Raw genomic sequence first — 23,339 nt, forward strand, 5'->3', positions numbered from 1 at the left:
ATAACACTTGCTTCAGCGTACGAATAACACGCTCGCATATCGATGCTTTCAGTTCGCTATTTGTATGAAAATGTCGCACATTGTTCTCTTTTAAGAAAGTCTGAAACGCACGATTAGTAAACTCAGAACCCTGATCACTTTGAATAACATGAGGTATACGATCCTTAAATATTTCCTTGAATCCGCGAATAATACCTTGCGAGGTTTTGTTTTTGAGTGGATACAGATATAAAAATCGGCTGAAACAATCGATCGTCACCAACACATATTTAAAATTATCGTTTTCTTTTGAAAGATTTTGCATATGCATGAGATCGGTTTGATACTGAACACCAAGACCGGACGTAATCACTCTAGGTCTCTTAAATTTCTTTCGATAGGGAAAATGTTTCGTGTACGCGTCCTTGTTCGAAAGAAACTCCTTGACTTTGGCTCTATTCCGCCCTCTAGAGAATACGTATGCACCGCGGTAACTACCAGGTAGCCCTGGTGTGAAATACTTAGTATGGCTCCCATCCGTATCGTCTCGGGGTCTTGGGTGTACGACCGCTTTTCGTCTTGGCATGTTGAGTCTTTACTTTGCTTCGTTGGCTACTCGGTGAGTGGGGTTTAGGAATTCTTGGTGGTTCACCCTTGATCAGACGTCGCAGTGCGTCCAACTCACTAGCCGAAAATAGATTCCTTTGTTCTGATATATCGATTTTCATCGGTTGATTCAGTGTGTCGTGTTTTGTTTGATAACGATTTATAGCGTCGTTATATAAGGCTAATTTTCGTTCTTGGGGTATGTTCATCTGTAATATGTCGCTCATACATTTGTCGATATCCAAATCCAATTTCTGAACGTCAGCGGCGTTGATCGGATTCGGATTTATGAAGATTTTTTTAAAAGAAGTCATTTTTTGAAAAGATTACCGAGTAAACCAGTGACGACGGGTAGGATGCTTGATAATAGAGTCATAAACATACCCCCATTCTGGTTGACCATACGTTTTTTATGTCGAATAGGGATGTCTTTCCTGACAAGTCGACGTAAACTACATTTATGAACTGATAGTCGCTTTCTTTTATACTTTGAAAGAGGGATGTTGCCGTTTAAAATGTTCTTTGTACAATCACATATACACTCGATCAACTCTCTGCTGGCACCCGATATAATTTGCTTGCGTATTTCGGGTTTACTTTTATGTAGGAACTCTAGTGTGGGTATATGCCGCCGTGTCCGAGCTGGTACCTTGGTCATTTTGAGTTTAAAGTCGTCTCTGTGCTTGGCTATTTATACCAGTGGGCTATAAACCACCATGGTTTCACCAGGGAATATATTGGTCATAACTCGTCGATTTTCAGGTGCTTCTTGCGTGAGATCAAGGAATAAATAACTATGAGGTTGTCTAGCAGCGTCACGATAAGCCTCTGTTAAAAATCTAGAGTTTGGGTACATTTGTCGACCAAGAAAACTGATCTGCTGTTGGTCGCGCGGATTCTTGAAAATCACCATATACGAGCTTGAGAGACTCAAGTCACGTGCTCCTTTACCCTTGTGGTACAGGTTCTGCGTGATATAGCAAATTGATTTGGCTGAATGATGAGAAAATCTTGTAAAGTAGTCTGCAATTTTCGCGGTCTCAGTCATGAAATCATCCACTATAATCAAGGTGTCTTCAGAGCAAACCTTCAACTCTTCTAAAATATCTAGACCGGCGTGAAATTCTACATTATGCATCGTCTTGAAAACTTCCTGATAATTATTGTAACAATATACGACCCTGGATACACTTGGTTTAATCATTGATGTCGCATGCCTAATCAGCTTTGCAACAAAAGTAGTCTTCCCACTTCTTGAAGGACCACTCACAATACACGCGAATGGGTGGATCAATTCCATCATTTGTTGTTTATTGAAATCTCTATAAAGTGCATGTGTTTATATATCAACAAGCTTGGGAATATCCACTGTTGTAGTCATCTTGTTCTAGTGGAATATATAAACCCAGTAGAGTTCGATTTAACAATTTTCCCCGGGTTATGAAATCTTCATCTGTTCCTCATCGTCAGTGGAAGTTGTAGTGTTACAAACGCTTTATTCAGGTTGTCAAGCAGCTGATCCCAATCTGTAAAATAATAAATCACATAAGAGGATTCATAACACGAGAGGATTCATAGAGCTTTAAAATCTAGCAGTGTTACTATACCAAACTATAGACCTTACCACGGATCACAAGTTTTGGTGGTCTGCTTTTCATCAATCGGATATCATCGACGTTGGGAGTTGTTTGGTAGAACCAAGAATCATGAACTGTGGTAATTCCCGCTCCAATGTAATCATCTCTACATGTAAACTATTCAAATCTAATGACATAACAGACTTTAGAAAGCGTTATCCATCTGGAAAACAAATGACACGTTACCACACACAAGTCAATCAAACATATAAACAAGTAATAAATAAGTAAATCAAAATAAAATCGAACACACACAGAATATACAAATAAAATGCAATAACACACAAAATATACAATTACACATTTAATGGTAGGGTTGACACACCATCCTCGAGCACTCGACGTTTGGCATAGAAATAGGACAATGTTTTACGCTGTTGTTTGTACGTATAGACACCCCCATCTCTGCACCGAAACCCCTTGTTCACTCCTCCCGTAGCTTCCTTAGATGTCAAGACACCCAGAAAATTTTCGAAATCAATTTGGTTGGATTTCTGGAGCCCTTTGGACGCTAATTTTTTCTTTGGTCCATCACAAAAGTAATTTTTGGATTGGAGCCCACAGAAAGATGTACCACCTTCATACTCCACTTTCATCAAACCCGGTTGACGGAGGTAATACGCATACGTGTCTTTGCAACACTGTCTCGAGCGATCAAAAGAAACCGGATCAGCCAAAAACTCAGTTCGGTGCTCATCGCAAAAATAGCGCGGAAACCAGTTCTCGTATTCAAGATAAAATTCATCTCTTTTCTCAGGGATAAGAATATCGTCGAATGAGGCTGAATGCGAAAGATAGAGGGAGTCTGTGTCCATCATTAATAGCATGAAGCACTCGTCACGGAAATATTTACACAAGCAGTCATAAAAAAACGACAACATCTTGAGCTTAGCATTGTTATACACCCAGAATCCTACTTGAATACAGTTACCCCACTTGATCGTTTTAAGTCGCTTCGTTATTTCAAACAGATCAGCGTGTAATTCGTCACATTTCACAAAAAAACGATCCTTCACATTGGCGCCCAATTCGCTTTTATCACAGTACGAGGTTCGTTTGAATTTACGTGGATTCATCAAAACCCGACCATAACTACTGTTTCCGGCTAATTTTTGCGTTAGGGCAATGATCTCTAGGCTAGGGTCGCGGTCCCCAGCTCGTCGACAGTCTGAGACATTTTTCGCAAAGTTGTCAAAACAGGTCTTTTTTGTGAATTCGACCGCCTCATGAATTTTGGATATAATCAATCCGTGTTCAACATACCACTTGATCAAGTCGGAGGTCAACAAGATTTTCTTACCCCAGTATGAAGCAACTAACATACGCGTGGGTTTGGTGAGTAATTTACGATCAATGGCGAACTGTTTCATGTGACCTGACAAATGCTCGCGAGACACCATCGTATTTTTGAATATCGGACATAGTTCAACAAACTTCCTTTGCAAATGATTTGGCGTAAAAATATCGACTGATAAACACCCGAAGAATGTACCACTCATTACCATCTCCATCAATTTATGTGCGGTGACAGACTTGGTTCGAGTCAATTGTGGTTGAATACCATTAAGATATCGCACAATATCAGGATTTTCCTGTTTCTCCGTGCGCCAGTCACATTCCCATTTACATATGACTTGGTAATTGAGGCTTTTGTAATAATCATGAACACGTTTAGTCCGTTCTCGACGTTCCAAATCATCACAACCAAATCTGCACTGATGTGCATGGAAATGACATCCAAGAAAAGACAAGATTACCCCTTGACCAGCTGAATTACGATAGAACCCGTCAGCAGGGTAATTACGAGCTCCTACGCGGATTTCAGGTCCATTAAAAGCATGGTGGACATGTACATTGTGGGTATACGAATACCAGTTTAACCATTGAGCTGCTGTCTCCCCCCATTTCGGTGCGGTCTTCACCGGTTTGAATTTAGTACACTCAGCATCGAGTGGTTGCCAATGTACCGGGAAACCGGTTGGACTAGGTTCACTCAAAGCAAAAAGGTATAACGAATTGCTGTCCAGCCCTGTTACATGTTGGGTAATCTGTGCGTTTTCCTTATAAAAAACTTCTTTGATTCGAGTTTCACCCTGTTTTTGATATCGATGGAAAATGACCGACGGTCCGCCCACTAAATTGTCTCTGAATAGCGAAACCAGATCTTGGTGTTTATCATTGAACAAGGTGAAATCACGCGGAATGCTATTGAAAAGATGCCTCGATACAACCCCGGGTAGGGAGACAGCTTCTTTGAATATATCCACACTGAATTGACTTTTGAAAGATTGAAATTGTTTTTCTAACCCCTCAATGAAGTAATGAGTATCGATTGCGTTGTACCATTTGAGATAATCGCGTAAAGTGGTCATTTTGTTATCGTTCCAAACCTTCAAACAGTTTTCATATTCAGCTGCGGATATATTACGACCTTTTAACGAGCTGTAAAAGTCGCTGTGGCTAGGAAGACTCGGATAATCTAACTTTTCCAAACTAGTCAGAAACTCGTACGGAAAATGACCTTTAGCGGCGCTGCATTTGAAGGCTTTCAAATAAGCATCGTACGAGAACCCAGGTGCCAAGTAATTCACAATATCCAAAAATTTCAATCTGTTGGTTGTCAACGAGAGGAAGTTGTTACCCCGTTTCAATACACTCAGATTTTCATCAACGAGTAAACCCATCAAGTACTCTTTGAGACAGTTCAAGTCATACCGGCCGCCATTGAACGATAAAACAGGGATTTGTTTTAAATATCGCATGAGCTCCTCTTGTAAACGTTCAAGTGGTATTTTTTTCTCGGAAGGATCGAGTGCTTTCATTTCGGTAATTTTAGTTTCGAGCATGCCCAAGTAGTGTTGATATTCCATCTGTAACAACCTAAATGACTCACTTTGAATATCATGAAAATGATCAACCATTTCCGCACACAAGTCGTTTGGGTCGCCGTTCGAGACAATTACATACGGTTCCAAGAACCCTTCCACATTAGAAGATATACTAACGGAAATGGGGATATGTTTACACTCCCATGAAGTTTTGGAGGAATCTGGAATATCACACTTCTCAAACATGCTCTCGATATCAAACGCGATACGGTATTTGAAATAACGAAGCTGGTGGGGAACGAACACCCCTTCTAGATCGAGTTTTTCAAAAATGTTCAAAGGAGGGCTATACACGCCACCCGGAAACACTTCAACAGGACCCGTTGCACATTTGTGTCTGGTCAATTCATACTGCAAATTGAAAAATCTTTGACAAACATCACATCGATAGCTCTCCATATATCGCCTCATATCAGTAATTAGGCAGAAATGGTTGCTTTCTAAATGTAAGTACACAGGTTTCCCTTCAAACGTACTACGACGTAGTGCGACAGCTTTACCCTCGGTCTTGGTGTACACGAATATAGCGACATTAAACAAATCCTCGATATCATCCAACATGTCAAGAGTTACACCAGAATCTACATTGATGCCATATACCGACGTGAATTGTTGAGCCATTGCTTTTGTATCTTTTCCTAGCGAGTGGGCGATACAACGAAAAGCACACAGATTGTCGTTGTACAGGTTCTTATTTTTTCGACGCAACATTGTCATGATACATCTCGCTCTCGCAAGCCATTTCGGTAGCTTAATACCAACACAACCAATCAACACACCATTGGTAGGATATACATATAACCGCGGGTTGATCAGACAGAACGATTGTGAATCACAGAAAACATCCAACCGCTTACGATTGCTGACGCAAGTATTGTGCACGTGGCTACTGTTTACTACATACGATTTCACCGCTTGCCAGTTCTGGGGTGTAATTTGTTGGTGTTGGTTGTCGATCTCTGGCGTCGCATCCCCATCCCTGTGATTCCACAGACATCGACTCATCTGTAAAATTGATAACGCATGGTTACATTCAACACTCGGTAATATTAAACTAGTGTTACTTACAATGTGGTTTCTTTTTCGGTGTCTTCCTTGGATCTTTATACTAAACAAGTAACATGTCAAACTATGTCGCTAACATAGTGCTATAGCAGATAACTTACCAGTAGACTTGTGTATCCCACTTAATCATTGAGTTCGCTTTGTCTGTTCAACAACAAAATCATTACATCATGCTCACTAGTTCTGTGCAGTAATAACTCACCGTTTCAATTCTTTAATTCCACGCCTGTTTTGTCTGGGGACTGAATAAATAACAAATTATATTCATAAATCGAAGTATTCACACCGAATAACTTACCTATTAAACCCTTAATCCCTGCGTCGATGTAATCTCTATATGTAAACTATTTAAATCTAATGACATAACCGACTTGAGATATGAAATAATGTTATCCACCTGGAAACAAATGATACATTAACAAACAACACAAAAATCATATTAAACAAACAAAATGTACAAATATATTCCAATAACACCACACACAATACATACAAGTACATCTCAATAGAATTCAATGACAGGATTATTTTCTTGGGTCGCAATGAAAATGATTGAGATCATGAAAGACACATCGGCGTCGTAGTTTTTTTCACCGTATAAATGGTGTGGTACATCTTGATCGTGCAAGTCCTGGCGGTATTTCGATATCAGCTCAATCAATCAACAAACCATCAGTGGGGTATACGTAAAACTGTACATTAGCCAGACAGACCGCCCTGTATTTTGTATCTGGTCGAGAGTCTTGTAACACATCTAGTGCCGTTTCCAATCTTATAGATTCAACAAATTCATCGAATTCAGCTAGTGATGTAATCGCTGCTGGGACTTCTAATACGCTATCGACGTTCGCCGATGCATGAAAATACCGAAATCTCCCAGCCGCGATGTTATGTAAAATGATTCCATACGCGAAATTCACTTTGAAACGGGTCGACTCTGAGAAAAATATCGCTTGGATATCGCGGAAAACATCCGGTATCTCACGATCGATGACTCGGATATTATACACGCGCCGACTCTGATTCACTACATATGATTTTATCGCTTGCCAGTTCTGGGATACAACTTCTTGGTATTGGTCGCCTGTCTCTGGTGGTGTGTCTTCTTCCTCGCGAACACGACTCCGTCTGCGTCGACTCACAGACTTCGGCCCTACCTGACGCGCTATATCTGCGTGGTTTGGTTGCATTTCGATCGTGAGGTCGCGTTCTGCGGATTCACCTCTTAAATCCGGTGTCATCAGATCACTAGGATTAATCGCATCAAAGATATCCGCGTTCTCTTCAAATTCCGATTCGAATGCATTTGGCTCATAACCAAATTTGTCAAGATTATCTATCTGAACCTCGGCCATTGTATAATAATTAATCTAATTGCTCCAACCAACGTTTATGTCTGCAACAGCGAAGTATAACAACCGGATTGCGGTGTTGGCTATTTATAGATTTAATTCGATAGTAGCACGCGGTTGGATGGAAAATAATTCGGCGCGCAGGTCATTCGAAATATAGACCACACGCACACTGCGTAATCCTCAGAACCGATCGCGTTTCCGACTTTCAGAACCGGACGTGTTTAGTGTGTCACAGATCAAAACGTCGCTACAGATATCTGATTTTTCAAAATCGCACAGAGCACTGCGCTTTAGTGAATTTCCTGTTTAGTGAAACGGGCGATTTTATTGCGCCACACATGTCAAACGCACCCGCCAACATCTGTTTTCTCGAAATCTGAGCGGTGTATTTCACCATTTTAACACATTGTGGTATCATTATCATGGTTTACTTTTTCAGTTGATAGTTACATATACTCGTTATGGCAACTAGTGCGATTATTGAGAATTACCTTCTCTACTATCATAACTTGACAACCCCCACACTGAGCGAAACGGAAAAATTCATCCACGGAGTACTAGATTTCTATGTACATGGACAAAACGTGAGCCGTGTTCGAAAGTGTGATTTTACCGCATTGGTTAACTCGATTCGATCATACGGCATCGACTGGAATGGGGTTTTTAGTGTCATAAGCATTGCGGCGATGAAAAGTGACATACGTACCCTAGCGGCGTACAGAGATTTAGCAACAGACATCTTGAATACTCACTACAGTACATTGATAATTGACTGGGTAAGAAGAAAATTCATTCGTGTCGTTTGTCACTTGTGAACGGCGTCCTTTCTTACAGAACTCCTGTAAAGTTTATTTCAATCCAAGTCTATTCGCGCGGGTCATCAGGATTATACCAAGACTGTTAACTCACTCAATACCACGTGTCTAATTCTATAAATATCGACGGGTTTGTTGATGACTCCCACTTTATCAAACGACATGACATCGAATAGCGTCAACACTATGCAAGTCGGAGCAACTTCAAATTTTCACGTCGGCGTCAAATTCGTCTCATCACCCAAAAGAGGCGGCGTTAGCCAATATCTCAAAGGTATATTCGTCGACGGCAATAACGAAGAGATATCTTTCACGTGTTTCAATCGTGAATTGTTCGGGGTCATTGAGAAAGCATTCTCCAAACGAAAAAAACTCATGGTCAAATCCGGTTGGGTTCAAATTGATAAATTTACTGGAAAACCCGCTGTATTACTTGGTCGGGCTTCGTCAGTAACTCTACATGGAAAATCGAGACATACGACTGAAGAATACCCATTATTGACCTGTGAATCGGTATACGGAAATAAAGATGAATACGTCTCGATCGCCGCTACTTGTGTTTCTCGAGAGGAGAAGATGGTCAATTCTGACGCCGGAAAGGAGTTGAAATTATACAGTTTTACATTGAAGGATGATACTGGCGAGGTGGTTTTGGATCAATGGAACAAAGCCTCGCTCGTACCCGGGAAGAAATATCAACTCACTCGTGTTAAAAACTGTGTCGGCAGCTTGAAAATCGATTCGTTAACTAGACTTGTTGAATTGAAAGAATAGTTTGCATATTTGTATACCACAATACAATATTTCATTTCGCGTAAAATGTATGACCTATGTGATTCGACAACTGGATTAGCGCGGTGTTGTTCTACTGATCGAGGTGTGAAAATTGCGCTATCGCGGTGAAGTCGCGACTGTGAACAGCAGATTATTTTGTAGGCGCGAAACAGCGAATAAGTCGAAAGTATTATTCAGCTAGCAATCAATAGTGAGGAAAGAGAACACGATCGGTCATTTGACACGACTAAACTATGACATCGTATATCATAATTTACGATCAAACTATTTCGCGCTGACTGGTCTAGTGTAATATTCGATAGTAGCGGCTGGACGAGAAATAATTCAGTGCGCAGGTCATTCGAAATATAGGTCGCACTGCTTAATCCTCTTGCAAGCCACGTTTCCGTTTGCGCGGTTATTGTTGGTGACTATTCAACACCACGCGAGAGATGGTTGAAAGTGCGAATCACGAACGCATCCATAAGAACACATGGTGAATCAGTAGAGACCGTGTAATAATACACGACGATATACACATTAACAAAGGTTCATTCACATGACTATTTACTTGATACATATTCAACACGAAGTACGACATGCCAACAACGAAGCCGCTTGCGACCGCAGTCTATACTGAAAAGGGTTACCGTTCGACCACAAGACGCAATAGCCGCTCGCCACCCCCGCCATAAGACGAAAACGTTAGCTCGCCACCCCCGCCATAAGAAATAAGAGCCGCTCGCCACCCCCGGTTTTCCAGCCGCTCGCCACCCCCGCCATAAGAAATAAGAGCCGCTCACCACCCCCGCCATAAGACGCAATAGCCGCTCACCACCCCCGCCATAAGAAATAAGAGCCGCTCACCACCCCCGGTTTTCCAGCCCGTCACCACCCCGCCCATAAGAGCCCCTGCCACCCCCAGAGCGATCGACTACACTACTTACATGCACCCGGTATTCCCAGCCGGTCACCCATGCAAGTACTAACTGAGCCCAACGCCGCTTAACTTCCGAGATCAGACGAGATCGGGTGTATTCAACGTGGTATGGTCGTAGGCGACAGTGGATACAATCTGTGCCGTTTTACGTGACATTTTTCGTTCATCTCAGGCGAAAAGTCGCCACGCTGCCAACGATGAGACGCCTGAAAAGCAGATTGTCTGATTGCGCCAAGGCACTTTCGGCCCAATAACTGGAAAGAAAAGTCTGCTAGCGGTCGAATATCATTGGCGTCCTGCTCTGTTCTTGTATCTGGTCAACAAACACACAAGTAAGCTCTCGCTGTCAGAGTAGTTATTTTATTGCACTTTTCGTCATGTGAAAACAGCACGAGATTTCGATATAATGACAATGTGTTAGGCCTAGTATAACTACAAATTGAAATAAGCGGCGGCCAGCAAATGATGACATTTATAGTTGTACGTAGGCCTACGTGCGCATACAAAACAGTTGCAATCTAATTGATCGAGTTTGTGCGACAAAAATGCAAAAGCCGTCTACTACACACGGTATTCCCAGCCGGTCACCCATGCAAGTACTAACCGGGCCCAACGTTTCTTGACTTCCGAGATCGGACGAGATCGGGTATATTCAACGTGGTATGGTCGTAGGCAAGTGTGGTTACCAATTCTGACGTTTTATGTGACAATTTCCGTCGACAGCCGCCAGAAAAGCAGATTGTCTGATTGCGCTGGGGCATTTTCAACCCGTCTGCCAGCGTTCGAATATCGTTGGCATCCTGCTCTGTTCTTGTATCTTGTGGACAAACACACAATTAAGCTCTCGCTGTCAGAGTAGTTATTTTATTGTACTTTCTGTCATGTCAAAACAGTACGAGAGTTTGATATAATGAAAATGTGTTAGGCCGATTACAATTCCAAATTTCGCGCGATAGTTCATTTGAAAATAAGGAACTAGTGAACTATATGCCCGCTTCACTCGTGTGAATGATTGACGTCATCTATCATGTTTCCCCATGATCATTTAATTCAATCTCCTTGTTTATGCTATCACTTATTCTTTTTTCTTCTTGTTCTCTCGTTTTTCCGCACGAGATAGAAAAATGCTGACTCGGCATTTTTTCTAGTTACGACGTTTCAGTTTTGTCCGTTTGCTCCCATTAAAGGGATTTTTGTCCGTTCACCCTTATTATATCACATATTTACACTCTGCCAAAAGCAGCTTTACATCTTTTGTATGATCGTGGGTGGTATAGGGCCTTCGCACAACACCACTTCTTGTACGTTTGATTGCAGCAGCACGAGCCCTTTATTCCTTATATCGGCTGCTTTCATACAAATTACCACATTCCTTGTTTTGCTTCTCTTCGTTATCGTTTTGCTCAAATGAACGAATCTCCTGTTCATTCGTTCAATGCCTGCTGACATTATCTGTCTTGCATTGTTTTCAGTCGTCATGTGGGTACAATATCTCGTTACCTTCATATTTACAGTATTGAGGAGGCGTCCCCTTTGTATGTCCATGGGCGGCCTCCAATCCATTTTTCGAGACTATTGCTCTGTCGCACCTTTTCATGACGTACGTGATTTCTTCAATTCTCATTTGCATCCCCATTTTCTTTCTAATGACGCCGCAAATTCCTTCCCAGGGATGATATCCATCCACTGAGTCATTACAAAGATCATGGCGATGATGAGACTCTTGAGTTCCGTCTTAACGCTTGGACTGGTCCCTTGTTGCGGTAACTTGGCCAGCCATTGGCTAATGGGAATCTCGTGATGAACGGGGTTCTGTGTTTGGTGGAGAGAGGGCGAGGTCCTTCGATGTAGGCCTCTGATGTCGGTGCGTGCCCGCACCTACCGTCACGCCGACGGACTCCTTTTCCGCCGGGAACTCTTTTTCTGGGGAGACGTGCATCCTAAAATCCCCAGACTCCTTGTCGGACATGACCGGGTGTGTATCCGGTTGACCGGCAATCGCTGCTTCGTTTGAACCTTTTGGGAAAGTACTCATTACTGTGGCTGTCGTCATGCATCTATGGGCCGATTCATTAAGGTTATTCGGACAAGTGCATCCACGAAAGCATTTAGGACCAGTTTTCTCGTGCAGGTCTTTATTTTCGCCAGCGGGGATTCCACGCTCGACGTCTTCATTAACGGTGTTAGCAGGCATTCCTGTCTCAACACCAATAGTTTCCCATGGGTTCTGTGTGACGTTAGTTGCTATTTTCAACTCGTCGTTCGCACCAGTGGTGATTACCATCTCGGTACTTGCGCCAGCGGCAACGGCCAGCGGCGACGGCTAGCGTGCCGGCTCGACGCTTATTTGATTTGCAGCTTCCATCAACCCCATCATCGGTTACAGTGTCGCGAGGACTGCTTCCGACTTTGGTTCCGTCCCGTTGATCTCATGAGATCCCATCATGTAGAGTTACTAAAGACAACTCTTCAATCGCATTAGACGGTGTTTTCAACCCAATTACTATGCTTGGTAATTGCTGTACTTGTTCAATGGAACGGACATACCATCAAAATTAATCTCTACCAAGGAATCAACTTGGGACGAGCCACCTATTCCTGTCAATTCCATGTCTATTGGTTGACGTTCCTCCCAGCTTTGTGGGTATTTAGTAATAACGACCTTTTTCATTATCAAATTGGGGATGCTTCCCGTGTCAGCTAGGAATTTCGAACCCGTTATTGTATCAATCAAATACAACAATTGGCCTCCGAACAATTCCGTAAATCGGGCTGTAATGGGTCATCCGGCGTATCAAGAAATGTAAATAAGGGTAAAGAAGAGTTATGTACAGTTTTTGTGTGTTTGGGGTAATAAATTATCTGGGAGCTGATTTACCGGATCAATCAGCTCCCGCAAGCGATCGAGAGTCGAATACCTTGATTCAGTTCATCATCCGTCCAATATGAAGCATCATATCGACGTGGATGATCAGGGTATTGAGGTTCCGCCCAAGTCACTTGGCTATTACCTCGGGACGAGTGTGCAGGCGGTAAAGATGGCTTTGTGTCACGCACTTCCTTTGTTTCCTGGTTCCTAGGGCGCGTCTCTTGTTCATCCAGAAACTCGGAGTTACAGACGAGTTGTAGTTCCTCCGCAACGTCCCGCCAGGTTTTCTCTTCTTCCCAGCCTCGTAACATCAGTCTGAGCGCTTCTGGAAGTCGTTGTCGTAAATTTCGGAAAAGACGCAATCCATCCGGATTATCCTCAATAAGACTATCCATGTCTATTTCTAGTTGCTTCAAAGCGCTATTCAGCATAGGTAGCGGCTCTTCCTCCCAGCGATAATTTCTGCGGAAATCCCCAATGATCTTTTCATCATTTACCAAACCCTGGGGATTGGATAAGGAAAGGGATCGCATCACCGATTCCCATTCTGCTTCCCCCGAATTGGTATTAAAAAAATTTCCCAGTTGAGTAGCCTGCTTGTGTCTGTCAGCCGCCCGCAATTTCTTCTGCATCGCATTAGCCAATATAACATCCACATCCGTATTCCCGGAACCGTGGCGTATTCGTCGCATCGAATTTTCCATCCACTTTAGCAGTGGCATGTCCCCAGGATCCATCATAAGCTGAAGCATTTCTTTTTCTGATTGGATTTTAACAGGCACGTTGAGCATTGGGACCGTAACACCGGGATATTGGTGCGGCTGTTGTTGGCCTGACCGTCTGCTACGATCGTTAGGAGTAGAGGTAAAACGAGGCATATTTGGATAAATCGGGTTGTTAGGTCGGCCCTCATCCGTATCTTCAACCGACGAATTTTCGGAACTTCGTAGAGACTTCCCAATCTCCTTTATTTCTCGTGCCAATAATCGCATACGAGCATCGTAATCGTCGTCTCCAGTGTCTTCCGCATCTTTTCTAGTATCACCCTGTTCTTGGAAGGTCACCCGTCGGGATTCGCCATCCGCACTTCCCGCTCGTCTTCGAGAATCCTTCTCCTCGTTACGACGTTCCTGCCATCCTCGATACCCCATATATTTATCTAAGGGATTCTTTTTTGGTTTTGACGCAACGGGGGGCTCGAGCTCGTTCCCCCCAAGTCTAATGAAGCTTGGCATTTCCACGGGGTTTTGCTTATTCTGTTTGGCGCGTGCACCACTTCCCACGTGGAAGCATGTTGCCGTTCCCATTCGAGAGTCTGACAACGAGGTCGAGTCAGAACGTGGTAGCTTAGGATAGACGGCCGTTACAGTATGACAATCCAGACCCTTGCGAACCGTCATCGTTGGTCCTTGTTTTACGTTACCAGACGGCTGCTCAGTGAGAGGAACGTAAGCCGGAGGGTCATATTCTGGTGCAGTTGGAGCTACTGTCAAAACGGGAGATTGGATGCTATCTCGTGTAGCCTGTGCATGCGACTTTCCGAGCTCAAATTCTGACGTAAGGATGTCATTCAGAACGTCGGTGGAGACCTTCCCGCTAACTTTTGTTGTGGCATCGCAAACAGCTTTGAGGTCCGCTTGAGCTTTTCGAACCTCTTTCTTTGCCTTTTCTAACCCTTTCATGGTCCCCGGTAGAGCTGTCTTTACTTCTTTTAATAGCTCCGTTTGTTCAGCCACATCTTTAGCAAGTTGTCTTTCTTGTCGCCGTACATCTTCATGGCGTTTTTGTGTTGCTTTAAGCAAGGTAATGCCCTGTTTAAGTTCATTTGTCGCTTCTGACGACCTTTTCCTTTTAAATGCTTTCAATATTCTTCGCATAGTACTCTCTATTGACTAGAGGAAGTACTGTTGACAAATATTAGATCAGGCAAGGATGCGTTGAAAAAGACTGTAGGTCCTGGCGGCGTATTCGTGGTTTTGACGTAAGCAGTGGGTTCGCTGCTATTTGATCCCAAAAATACGTTCAACAGATTAGAAAACGCTCCAGGCGATACGTGCAGATAAATTGCTGCCAATATTATCAGGAGAGATACAGACGAGGAAAGCAAGGATACAACAAGTACAAGTTTTACGATAGTCGTCTTAGAAAGCATCGATTGGTCAACGTCTTAGCACCGGAAGATCCCCGTACTGGCCACCAATTTTGTTTTTATATTGCAGCTCCACAACGATTGTTATGCGAGTAGTCCACACTTGTTCGGGTTACTTCCTAGTAAAGCGTTGCCTTTCGTTTGCTTTAGTATCTTGACGACGTCTGTAAATGGTGATTGGAGCAACAAAAGTTGTAGGATTGTTTCTTCTCAAGTTGACAATGACCCTGGGGTCCAGAATTTTAATCTACCCTTATCTACTGATAATCTAGAACCTTAATACAACCAAATACTCCAATCATTATCAACCAATTATGGACACAAAAATAGGGCGCTTCTATAAATATCGTCCCGCACGGGTCTATCAGAATACGAGTAAAAGCTAGGCCTATAAATATGTCATGCATGATTGATAACTTTTCAATACTCCAAGGTTAGTTTACACATATAAATGTGAAGGCCTTTCCTGCCTCGACACACAAGCATATGCAATATACAAGAAACATGCCAATAGATGTTACAAAAAATACACTCAGAGTTCAAGTTGACCAACTTGCAGACTCGTGTATTATAAGAGTTCTCCAGTCTTCCAGCTGCAGGTATAGAACCGAAAGCAGTCCAGAAACCGACCCCTTGTTGAGTACTTTACATCATCAAGTACTTTCGTGTCGATTCGGGGATCGGGCATTCCAACAGAAGGCGGCGTTTGTTGAGGGTTCGTCGTAGGCAGAGATTCCGAATGCAATATCTCTATACTCTTGGCTCTTTTCATCTTTAGTTCATCGACTTCATGGAGCTATTCCAGCACATTTCATTTGGCTTCTCCATTTCTGTATACTTTGCAACTTCGGCTAGCAGTCAATCCCATTTTATTGCACTGCTTTATTTCTGTATACTTTGCAACTGTGGCAAGCAGCCGATCCAATCATTATAAGGTCAAGAGCTTCCAGGGGGACATGCGAACATCACCCTTCAATGCCGAAAGACTTTAGAACCTCCCGCAATCAATCGTCAATATACTGTTTTGTGGATATAGTCTGATACTGGATGCTTCGTTTTGGGCTGTGTTTCGAGAGTGCTGGACTGCTGGTGGCTTTACATTGGTAGAGCCAGAAATTAGCCAACACTAGAGGACACATTCATGATGTCTGCATTGGTAGTCATTGGATATTACAACTGAATGTACAATTCATGTGGGCACCATACATGGCATGGATATGCAATATGCATACACACATGTATTACATACACTTCAGCTCACTGCAAAAGTTCGCATACATGGAAAAATGGTGGCGCCATTTTCGGTAAAGCAACCTGATGGTATAGCTAACTACTAACATGCATACGACAATTCCAGATAAGCACAAAGTGCTATCAACACAACGGCTAAATCTACAAAGCATATTCGACTGTTCATTCAATAACCCATGCGCGAATTCGAAATACAAAATGGCGGCATTTTTGTTAACTCAACACGATAGTGAGTATCGGCAATTATAAAGTTCGAACACGTTCTGTTAATTTAGCGTTGACGCAATCGATCTCATGAAACGAAAGCGTGAACCCTGGGACTCAATATTCGACACATCAATTTCGCAAAAACTGATGTGTGTATTTTTCTATTGTATCTAAGAATTTTTGTTTTTAATTCTATTGAGAGTTATTTAGGGTGATTATATCTGTTGCTTACGCAACGGCAATTCTTCTTACTAACGGCTCATATGGGCAGCCTCATGACTACAGAAGTCACCTCTATTTTTTCGGTTACTATAATTCCTTACCTTAACAATTTGGAGGGGCAGTGTAGGCATTCTCTGAAATATAAGATTTGCAGTGCCTATAGTTGAGAGCTTAAATTTACGACCTTTTACTTTGTATAGCTACAATCCCTGAAGCGCGGATTTATGCATTTGAAACTCAGTGACAATGCGGCTCGTTTTGGAAAGGCACGAACTCACACCGGCGTTTCCACGCTATTGAATTGTGAACAGTCCACCGTATTATATTTATGTTAGCATCTTGGCACATAAGGGAGGCTTGAGAACGGTACGACTTTGATAGTCGTAGCTTTCACACATTAAAGCGGATCAATAAATTCGTAGCTCATCAAATTTCAACGTACACAAACTAGAATAGTTGCGCCTCAATGTAGGAATCGTCACATACATATGACTAGCGCATTCCTAACTTTCAAGTCCTTTTTCTAGATAGGGCGTCTTGCGCAAAGTCGTTATTGTTCAACAATTATCCGGCCCGCAACGTAATATGAGTTTGACACCCCTGGGAGTTGTCTATGCGGCTCGGACCTCATTGTCGCAAATACTTGGCGTTGAATTATTGTGCCAAAGTGCCTAAATTAGGACACGACGAAGCAAGCTATACGCAAAAGCACAGCTAATGTTTTAGAACTTTAGACTAAGTGAAAAAAACCAATTGACCTTTAATATCAGTGTGCCAAAGTTTGAGTGTCCGGTGTGTTATAATCATGAACTTATTTGCGGGAACATGCACAGATTATACCAGAAGCCTGATATATACTCCATTCCGAATCGAATCACTCACATACTTGATATGGACCAGCCCTAATCACAAGTCATTGCGATGACCGGTAATGCCGAAGAATATAAGTATCACGGATTAACGTATTCATTTTATTTCCGCAATGTACGCATTAATCTTAGTAACAGTCGTGATGCTTGAGATCACTTGCGACTGCATGGTGACATGGCATCTGTCCTATAAAACTATAAACCTAGCATAGAACCCAGTAGTTTGCCACAGGCTAAATCGAATCCCCCAGTGTGGCGATTCCAACCGATACGCTGCAATGCGTCATATTATGCCATTGCAAGCAATGCCCAAAAGGATATTGGAATCAGATGCCAAAATCATACGGCGAAGATGCCATTTTCAGTTTATATGTAAGGAACAGCTATAATAGCAAAAGGTGTCGACAGCAGGCTGATACCATAAATCATAAAATTCCAGACCTACTGTCATTATGTGCCGCAAATAATTGTATTTGCAAACGTCTTTAGCAGGGATTGGCAGTACTTTAATAGACACAGGCAAAATTATGAGTGAGCGAGTGTTTGGCGGGCCGAAATTTTATTGTGTGGTATATTTTATGCTTATATCAGTATATTATACTATCTGATGCAATCTCAATCATCCCAACCGCAAGACACAAGCATTTATACTTCAGCAACGCAGAATGAATGCAATAATTGGTGCAGCTTGCTTTACGAGAGATCATCAACTTCTGACAATAGGTCAGGTGAAGCAAGAGTCAGACCATATTCCATATAGGCTTCCCAAATTCGTGATATTAGCTTGTTCTTTCATAATTTTGGTGTTCAAAACTATTGATCACATGCGTATATATAATACTAAAATCAATGTAATCTTGTTTGCATTATTGGTCACTTGGCAAGGATAGATTTAAGGACGTACTCTCTATAGTGATGTGCTCCTTGTGTTGTTTTTGTCATTAATTTCTACTGCATAGCCTTTCCGAAGGCTCACTTTATTTTTACAGACCAGTTATTTAGCGTTTATATTGAGTTAGTAACGAGTGTTTTAAAATTTATTTGGTATGGTAGAGGTGTCAATGAAGCGAGTGATTATAATTAAGTCTCATATCATATTTATAAATGCCACGTTGATTTTCTCTCTCCCCTTTATAGGAAAGTGAGCATCAGTTTCTTTGTACTGTCAAGGTTTTCCTAGGCGCCGATTTAATTAGAATAAGTCTATATTTCTCATATATCCAGTTGTTATACCCAAAGTAGCAAATTCTAGTTGTTCAGATGTGACACTTAAAAGTGTTAGAAGATTAAGATGAGATACCTATTTTTTTGTAAAATTATTAGTCTGAGATGTTTATAGTTCAAGCAAAGTTGCCGTTTTATTTCACAGCTCATTACTCCATGCAAGTATAGCTACTTGATTTAATACGCGAACAGGGAATATATTCATCCTTTCGTTCTATTGATTCAATGCTTCTGGTTACCAGCATAACATTGATGGCGATTCAGTTAGAGAGACAGAATTATTTTAAAATTGTTTTTCATTCCACTCGATTAGTCAGCACTGATGTATTATATTCCGCCCAGATATTCTTCATCACCTATTTCAACCTTTTTTGTTCTATGACGTCCATTTGTATGATAAAATGGTGGTCATGATCTTTTCTCATCAAAGTATTGGGCCAGGTGATTTCTCGTGAGGGGTCGGATACAGCCAGTGTTGGGATCAAGTCACTACCCTCGAGTCACGAGTCATCTCGAGCCATTGCACATCCTAACTCGAGTCAAGTCAAGCCAACCGATTCCTGAAGGTGACTCGAGTCAAGCCAAGTCACTCGTTTTTTGGAGGTGACTCGAGTCAAGTCGAGCCAAGTCAAGCCAAGCCACGAAAAAGTCGACCCGAGTCTTCCCAACACTGGATACAGCCCCTGCCTATAGCTATGTGGCATAGGATCATACAACTGATAACATCACGTATCAACGAGGGTTTTAATATCTTAGGTGACTTACCAAGAGACAATTAATTTGCTAAAACAAATTAAAAACGACCATCATTAAATGTCGTAATGCTATTGTCTATAAGATTTGACTAACTTGTCATTAATCTTAGTCAACTTCTTTTCAAACCCTGCTAGCTTTCTAGACTCTTCATGCTGTTCAGCTCTGTGTAGGGTGAACTGAATTTTCTGTTCTTACGCTTCGAGTTATATTCAGTTATGAGCGGAAGATCGTTGACATGCCTGCATCCGCCCCCCATCTTTACGAGCGATAAATTATTTTCGGAAAGTAGGGACTGACGCACATCCGAACATTCATCAAGCAAAATTTTGTCGCTATCATTTGTACTACGGCGTGACTAAACCACCCACTGCAATCAAATTTCACCATTTTGCTGCAGTTAATTATTTCCTATGAGTCAATCTACCCCTGCAACGTTTCCTTTCCCACCGCCTTCTGCAAAATTATTTTGCAAAAGTTTCGCAATTTGATTCCAAATTCGCATATTGACGCATTACATAAACAGCACTTGGCTCTGTTACCCAATCCGCAACTTCCTTAGTTACATCAATTATTTTTTCTCTTGTTATGCAATTCGTAGTTTTGCTAGTTATGTAATTCTTAATTTTACTTATTACGCAATTCACATTTTTTTTCTTATTCTGCAATTCGCATTTGTGCTTGTTACGCAAGTCGCAATCTTCGGCCAGTTCGCGCGAATTAAATTTACTTTCCACAGACTTAACCAGGGCCGAAATCAGAAAAAAACTTCTCCATTTTTAAAAACCCGATGTTATACTTGTAACAGTCACTGTTAACTCCCTAGCGCCCGAAACTACTAAAACCTACTTCGTTCAAAACGTGGTTTTTCGTGTATATAGTGTAGTTATCATCATATGTGTATGATTTTGACTCACAATATCGTCCTTTCACACATTATTAGTCAATCCAAGTTCTACAATTTAGCGGAAAACACTCCTGTTTGGGGCAAGTTGTCCGCAGAATCTGTCACGAGGTTCAGTAACTTCTCAAAGGGTCGTAAGGAGGTTAGGACTTGGGTATCTCTAACCACGCCACCATCGCCAATCGAAAGACAGCGAGCAACAAACCGGTGGGCTCGACAGCGGTAATCACCCACGGAATGCTAGGCGACTGAACCCTTCCTTGCCACGTAACATTTAGGTACAAAGCCCCTTCTGTCGAGCACCATAATACAACATCAATTACCAAGGTAGACTAATTCAGTAGGCTAATGGTGTTGTTATTTATCCGTTCCAATATTCGAAGATAAATCTATATTTAGACTTCAATAGATTTTGGTGAACATTAAATCTTTCCACGGCCGCAAAACTTCAACGCGACAGAACCCACTATGCGCGACGCAACCGCACGCCCGCACTAATCCGCCGTCACACAACCCCGACAATCCATGCCAAGTGCAACTACCCCTCTATTCAGCTATTCCAAAATGTACCTTTTTCTCGTGACAGGCGCAAATGTTGCTATAGTACATAATACATTTACAATGTGTGTGGAATCTGCACAGTTCAAATTCAAAATATGGTCGACACCACGCATATTAATTCTAGTTATTGTTATTGTAAAACCATGTACTTTTTTGCCTAAACTGCAAAGGGTAAGTTGTTGATAGTTCGCATTCTACCATTTTGAGCTATACTACTTTATGGCCTTTCAACAGAATACCTATTCATAACTGCCTGCACCGCACAAGAGATTTCCGGCAATTTTTGTGGAAATCGGTACTTTAATTCAATTATTGATCTTACGCGCAGTCGTGACTGGTGCTATGTACATACTGTTTTGTTACTGACATATGTCAGAATTACCACTCTTCTTTGTGTACTCGAATGCACGATGTAGCGCATTGTGTAATGCAATTTACTTACACTAAACCAAAGCCGCGAAACAAGCGGTATTCACTTCGTGTCGTTAGACAGCAGTAGTTGTAAAAACCAAATTGACAGAAGTGTTGGAAAATCAACTCACCCGACACAAAAACCTACCCACTGGTTCCGAAATATCTAATGCAAATGGTGATGCGGTATGCACGCATAACCACCTGCATTCATGCAGCTTACAACACCGACCATGATAACAATTTAGAATTGCTGTTAATACTTTTTGGCCACAACTATTCACTCGCTAGCCAATAGTTAGAATTCACGAGTTACTGATAAAGCAGTAAGTTACCGAATGTTTGGGGGACCAGTATGGTAGACATTGGTGGGGTTACTTCTTAGTCACTTGGGCAATTAAATTAACGACTATTAGTTCAGCGGGCCTTTCAAGATTTTTCTATTTATTAGCATATTCGTCAAGCAAAGTCCGCTGCAACAGATATATTTTCCGTGAGCATTCAAAGCTAGTGTTTTCCGTAACTTTGCGGTTTGTTAGATCACGCAATTCTACATTATAATGTCAGCTAATTTCAATTTGGATTCAAAAGTGCACATTCCCACTGTGTGCGTTCACCTTTGACCAAAAGTGATCGTCAGACTGTGGTGTGAACACACACGTCTTCATAGATATGCCATTCCAATAACGTGCATATTGCGTAGCTTTGTACTGAATGCTTAATATGTTGCGATGTGGAAAATGGAGGTTTCAAAGCTTCCATAGTTGAAAATAATATCGCTCAGACGGTAGACAGACATAAAATTAGCACCAACAATCTCCCCCACCTTCAAGAAATACAATTATTAATTCATTAGTTCAATTATTTCGTCTTTATTATTGACGATTTTAATTTGTCCTGCAAAGCAATAGCTGTTATTTACGTTTACTGGTTATTACGACGAGTAACACCCCTAATATATTTTCTAGTACTGTTTTTGCAGTACTTGGACCAACTCGATATTCTCAGCACTATGTTATGTGCTGTGGTCGTTGCGAATAGTATTATTATTATTATTTGGTCCCTGGTCTAATCGTCGCAAATATTATGTTCGCAGTTGGCGTCCAGCTCTCCGTCACGTCGTTTCGGCCCAATGTTGTTGGAACATTCTGGCCATCCCCTGACGAAATGAATCTGGTTAATTTGGTACTTACCTTCCGACCTTGATCTCGGGTATGATAGTCCGCCCTGGTGCTGAAGTGTTTCTTGCTTGTGACGTAGTTGTTCGTTTCGATTTTTCTGGCCACTTGTATTGTGTCAGGCACTTCGTCATGGTGTTGAGTTGTTGTTACGAGACGATTGATTACACGGATTGGTTGCGTATAGGGCTCAGTTTCGAACGTATTGCGCACCCGCGCTTTTAATACTGGACTTGACATTCTACGTAGCTCGGTCAGAACCGGGGTATCAATTTGGGATGATTTTATTCTACCAGAACTGAGCGGTCCAGACGATAGAACCGCGGCTGGAACCATGATCGCTACAATAGCACCGCTTGTGGCTCGAATATTGACGTTTTGGTCTATTTTGTTCAGGTGTCTCATCGGAAATGCTTGTGGTGTTTATTCGTGTGACATTTGTGTACTGCCCCTGACGGGACCAAGCGCAGTACATTGTATGTCCTTCTTTGACGGCCTGCGTAGATATGCGTAGGCAAACAGCACAACACGTGTGGACTATCAGATCCCTACCGCCATGTGCGGGGCTAACGTCGTTTTTCTCGACAACTCATAACTCTACGATTCTCTCCCATTTGATCCCGTGCTATTCATATGGCAGGGTGGTTTTTTTCACTTGTTCCTTACTAGACCTAGCGATTCT

At 42.0% G+C, this 23,339-nt stretch overlaps 1 protein-coding gene, 2 long non-coding RNA genes and 2 pseudogenes across 4 annotated transcripts in view; 1 reads left to right on the plus strand and 4 right to left on the minus strand.

The window, feature by feature from the left end:
- LOC145444709 (uncharacterized) overlaps positions 1 to 15,377 on the minus strand; it is a 231,741-nt gene extending 216,364 nt beyond the window's left edge. The window contains exon 1 of the long non-coding RNA XR_013916765.1: positions 15,353 to 15,377. This is a non-coding gene — a long non-coding RNA (uncharacterized LOC145444709). The remainder of the gene's footprint in view (positions 1 to 15,352) is intronic.
- Positions 1,081 to 6,459, minus strand: LOC145444090 (uncharacterized). 2 transcript variants are annotated; one of them, XM_080322017.1, is made up of 4 exons: positions 6,378 to 6,459; positions 6,277 to 6,319; positions 6,179 to 6,218; positions 1,081 to 6,115 (listed from the first exon to the last, which is right to left on the minus strand). In XM_080322017.1, the coding sequence occupies exons 2-4, from the start codon at positions 6,303 to 6,305 to the stop codon at positions 2,519 to 2,521; spliced, it is 3,666 nt and encodes a 1,221-aa protein (XP_080178143.1). In that variant the 5' UTR covers positions 6,306 to 6,319; positions 6,378 to 6,459; the 3' UTR covers positions 1,081 to 2,518. The 2 variants fall into 2 exon arrangements, with proteins under 2 accessions (XP_080178143.1, XP_080178153.1); XM_080322027.1 differs by lacking the exon at positions 6,378 to 6,459 and having other exon boundaries at positions 6,277 to 6,321.
- Positions 10,060 to 10,179, minus strand: LOC145450952 (5S ribosomal RNA; annotated as a pseudogene).
- Positions 10,615 to 10,733, minus strand: LOC145450760 (5S ribosomal RNA; annotated as a pseudogene).
- Positions 15,378 to 15,602: 225 nt separating the features above from the next.
- Positions 15,603 to 22,841, plus strand: LOC145444721 (uncharacterized). The gene is made up of 2 exons (XR_013916777.1): positions 15,603 to 15,742; positions 20,835 to 22,841. It is a non-coding gene; the product is annotated as an uncharacterized LOC145444721 (long non-coding RNA).
- Positions 22,842 to 23,339: the final 498 nt, after the last annotated feature.

Source organism: Botryllus schlosseri, chromosome 1 (assembly GCF_051294905.1).
Source record: "Botryllus schlosseri isolate E-star chromosome 1, Bs_hap1, whole genome shotgun sequence".
Taxonomy (NCBI): domain Eukaryota; kingdom Metazoa; phylum Chordata; class Ascidiacea; order Stolidobranchia; family Styelidae; genus Botryllus; species Botryllus schlosseri.

Coding starts and splice junctions, on each gene's coding strand:
- LOC145444090 (XM_080322017.1), bottom strand. CDS start 6,305: ATGATTAAGTGGGATACACAAGTCTACTG. Junction 6,219..6,276: donor TGGGATACACAAGTCTACTG/GTAAGTTATCTG, acceptor TTACTTGTTTAG/TATAAAGATCCAAGGAAGAC. Junction 6,116..6,178: donor ACCGAAAAAGAAACCACATT/GTAAGTAACACT, acceptor TCAATTTTACAG/ATGAGTCGATGTCTGTGGAA.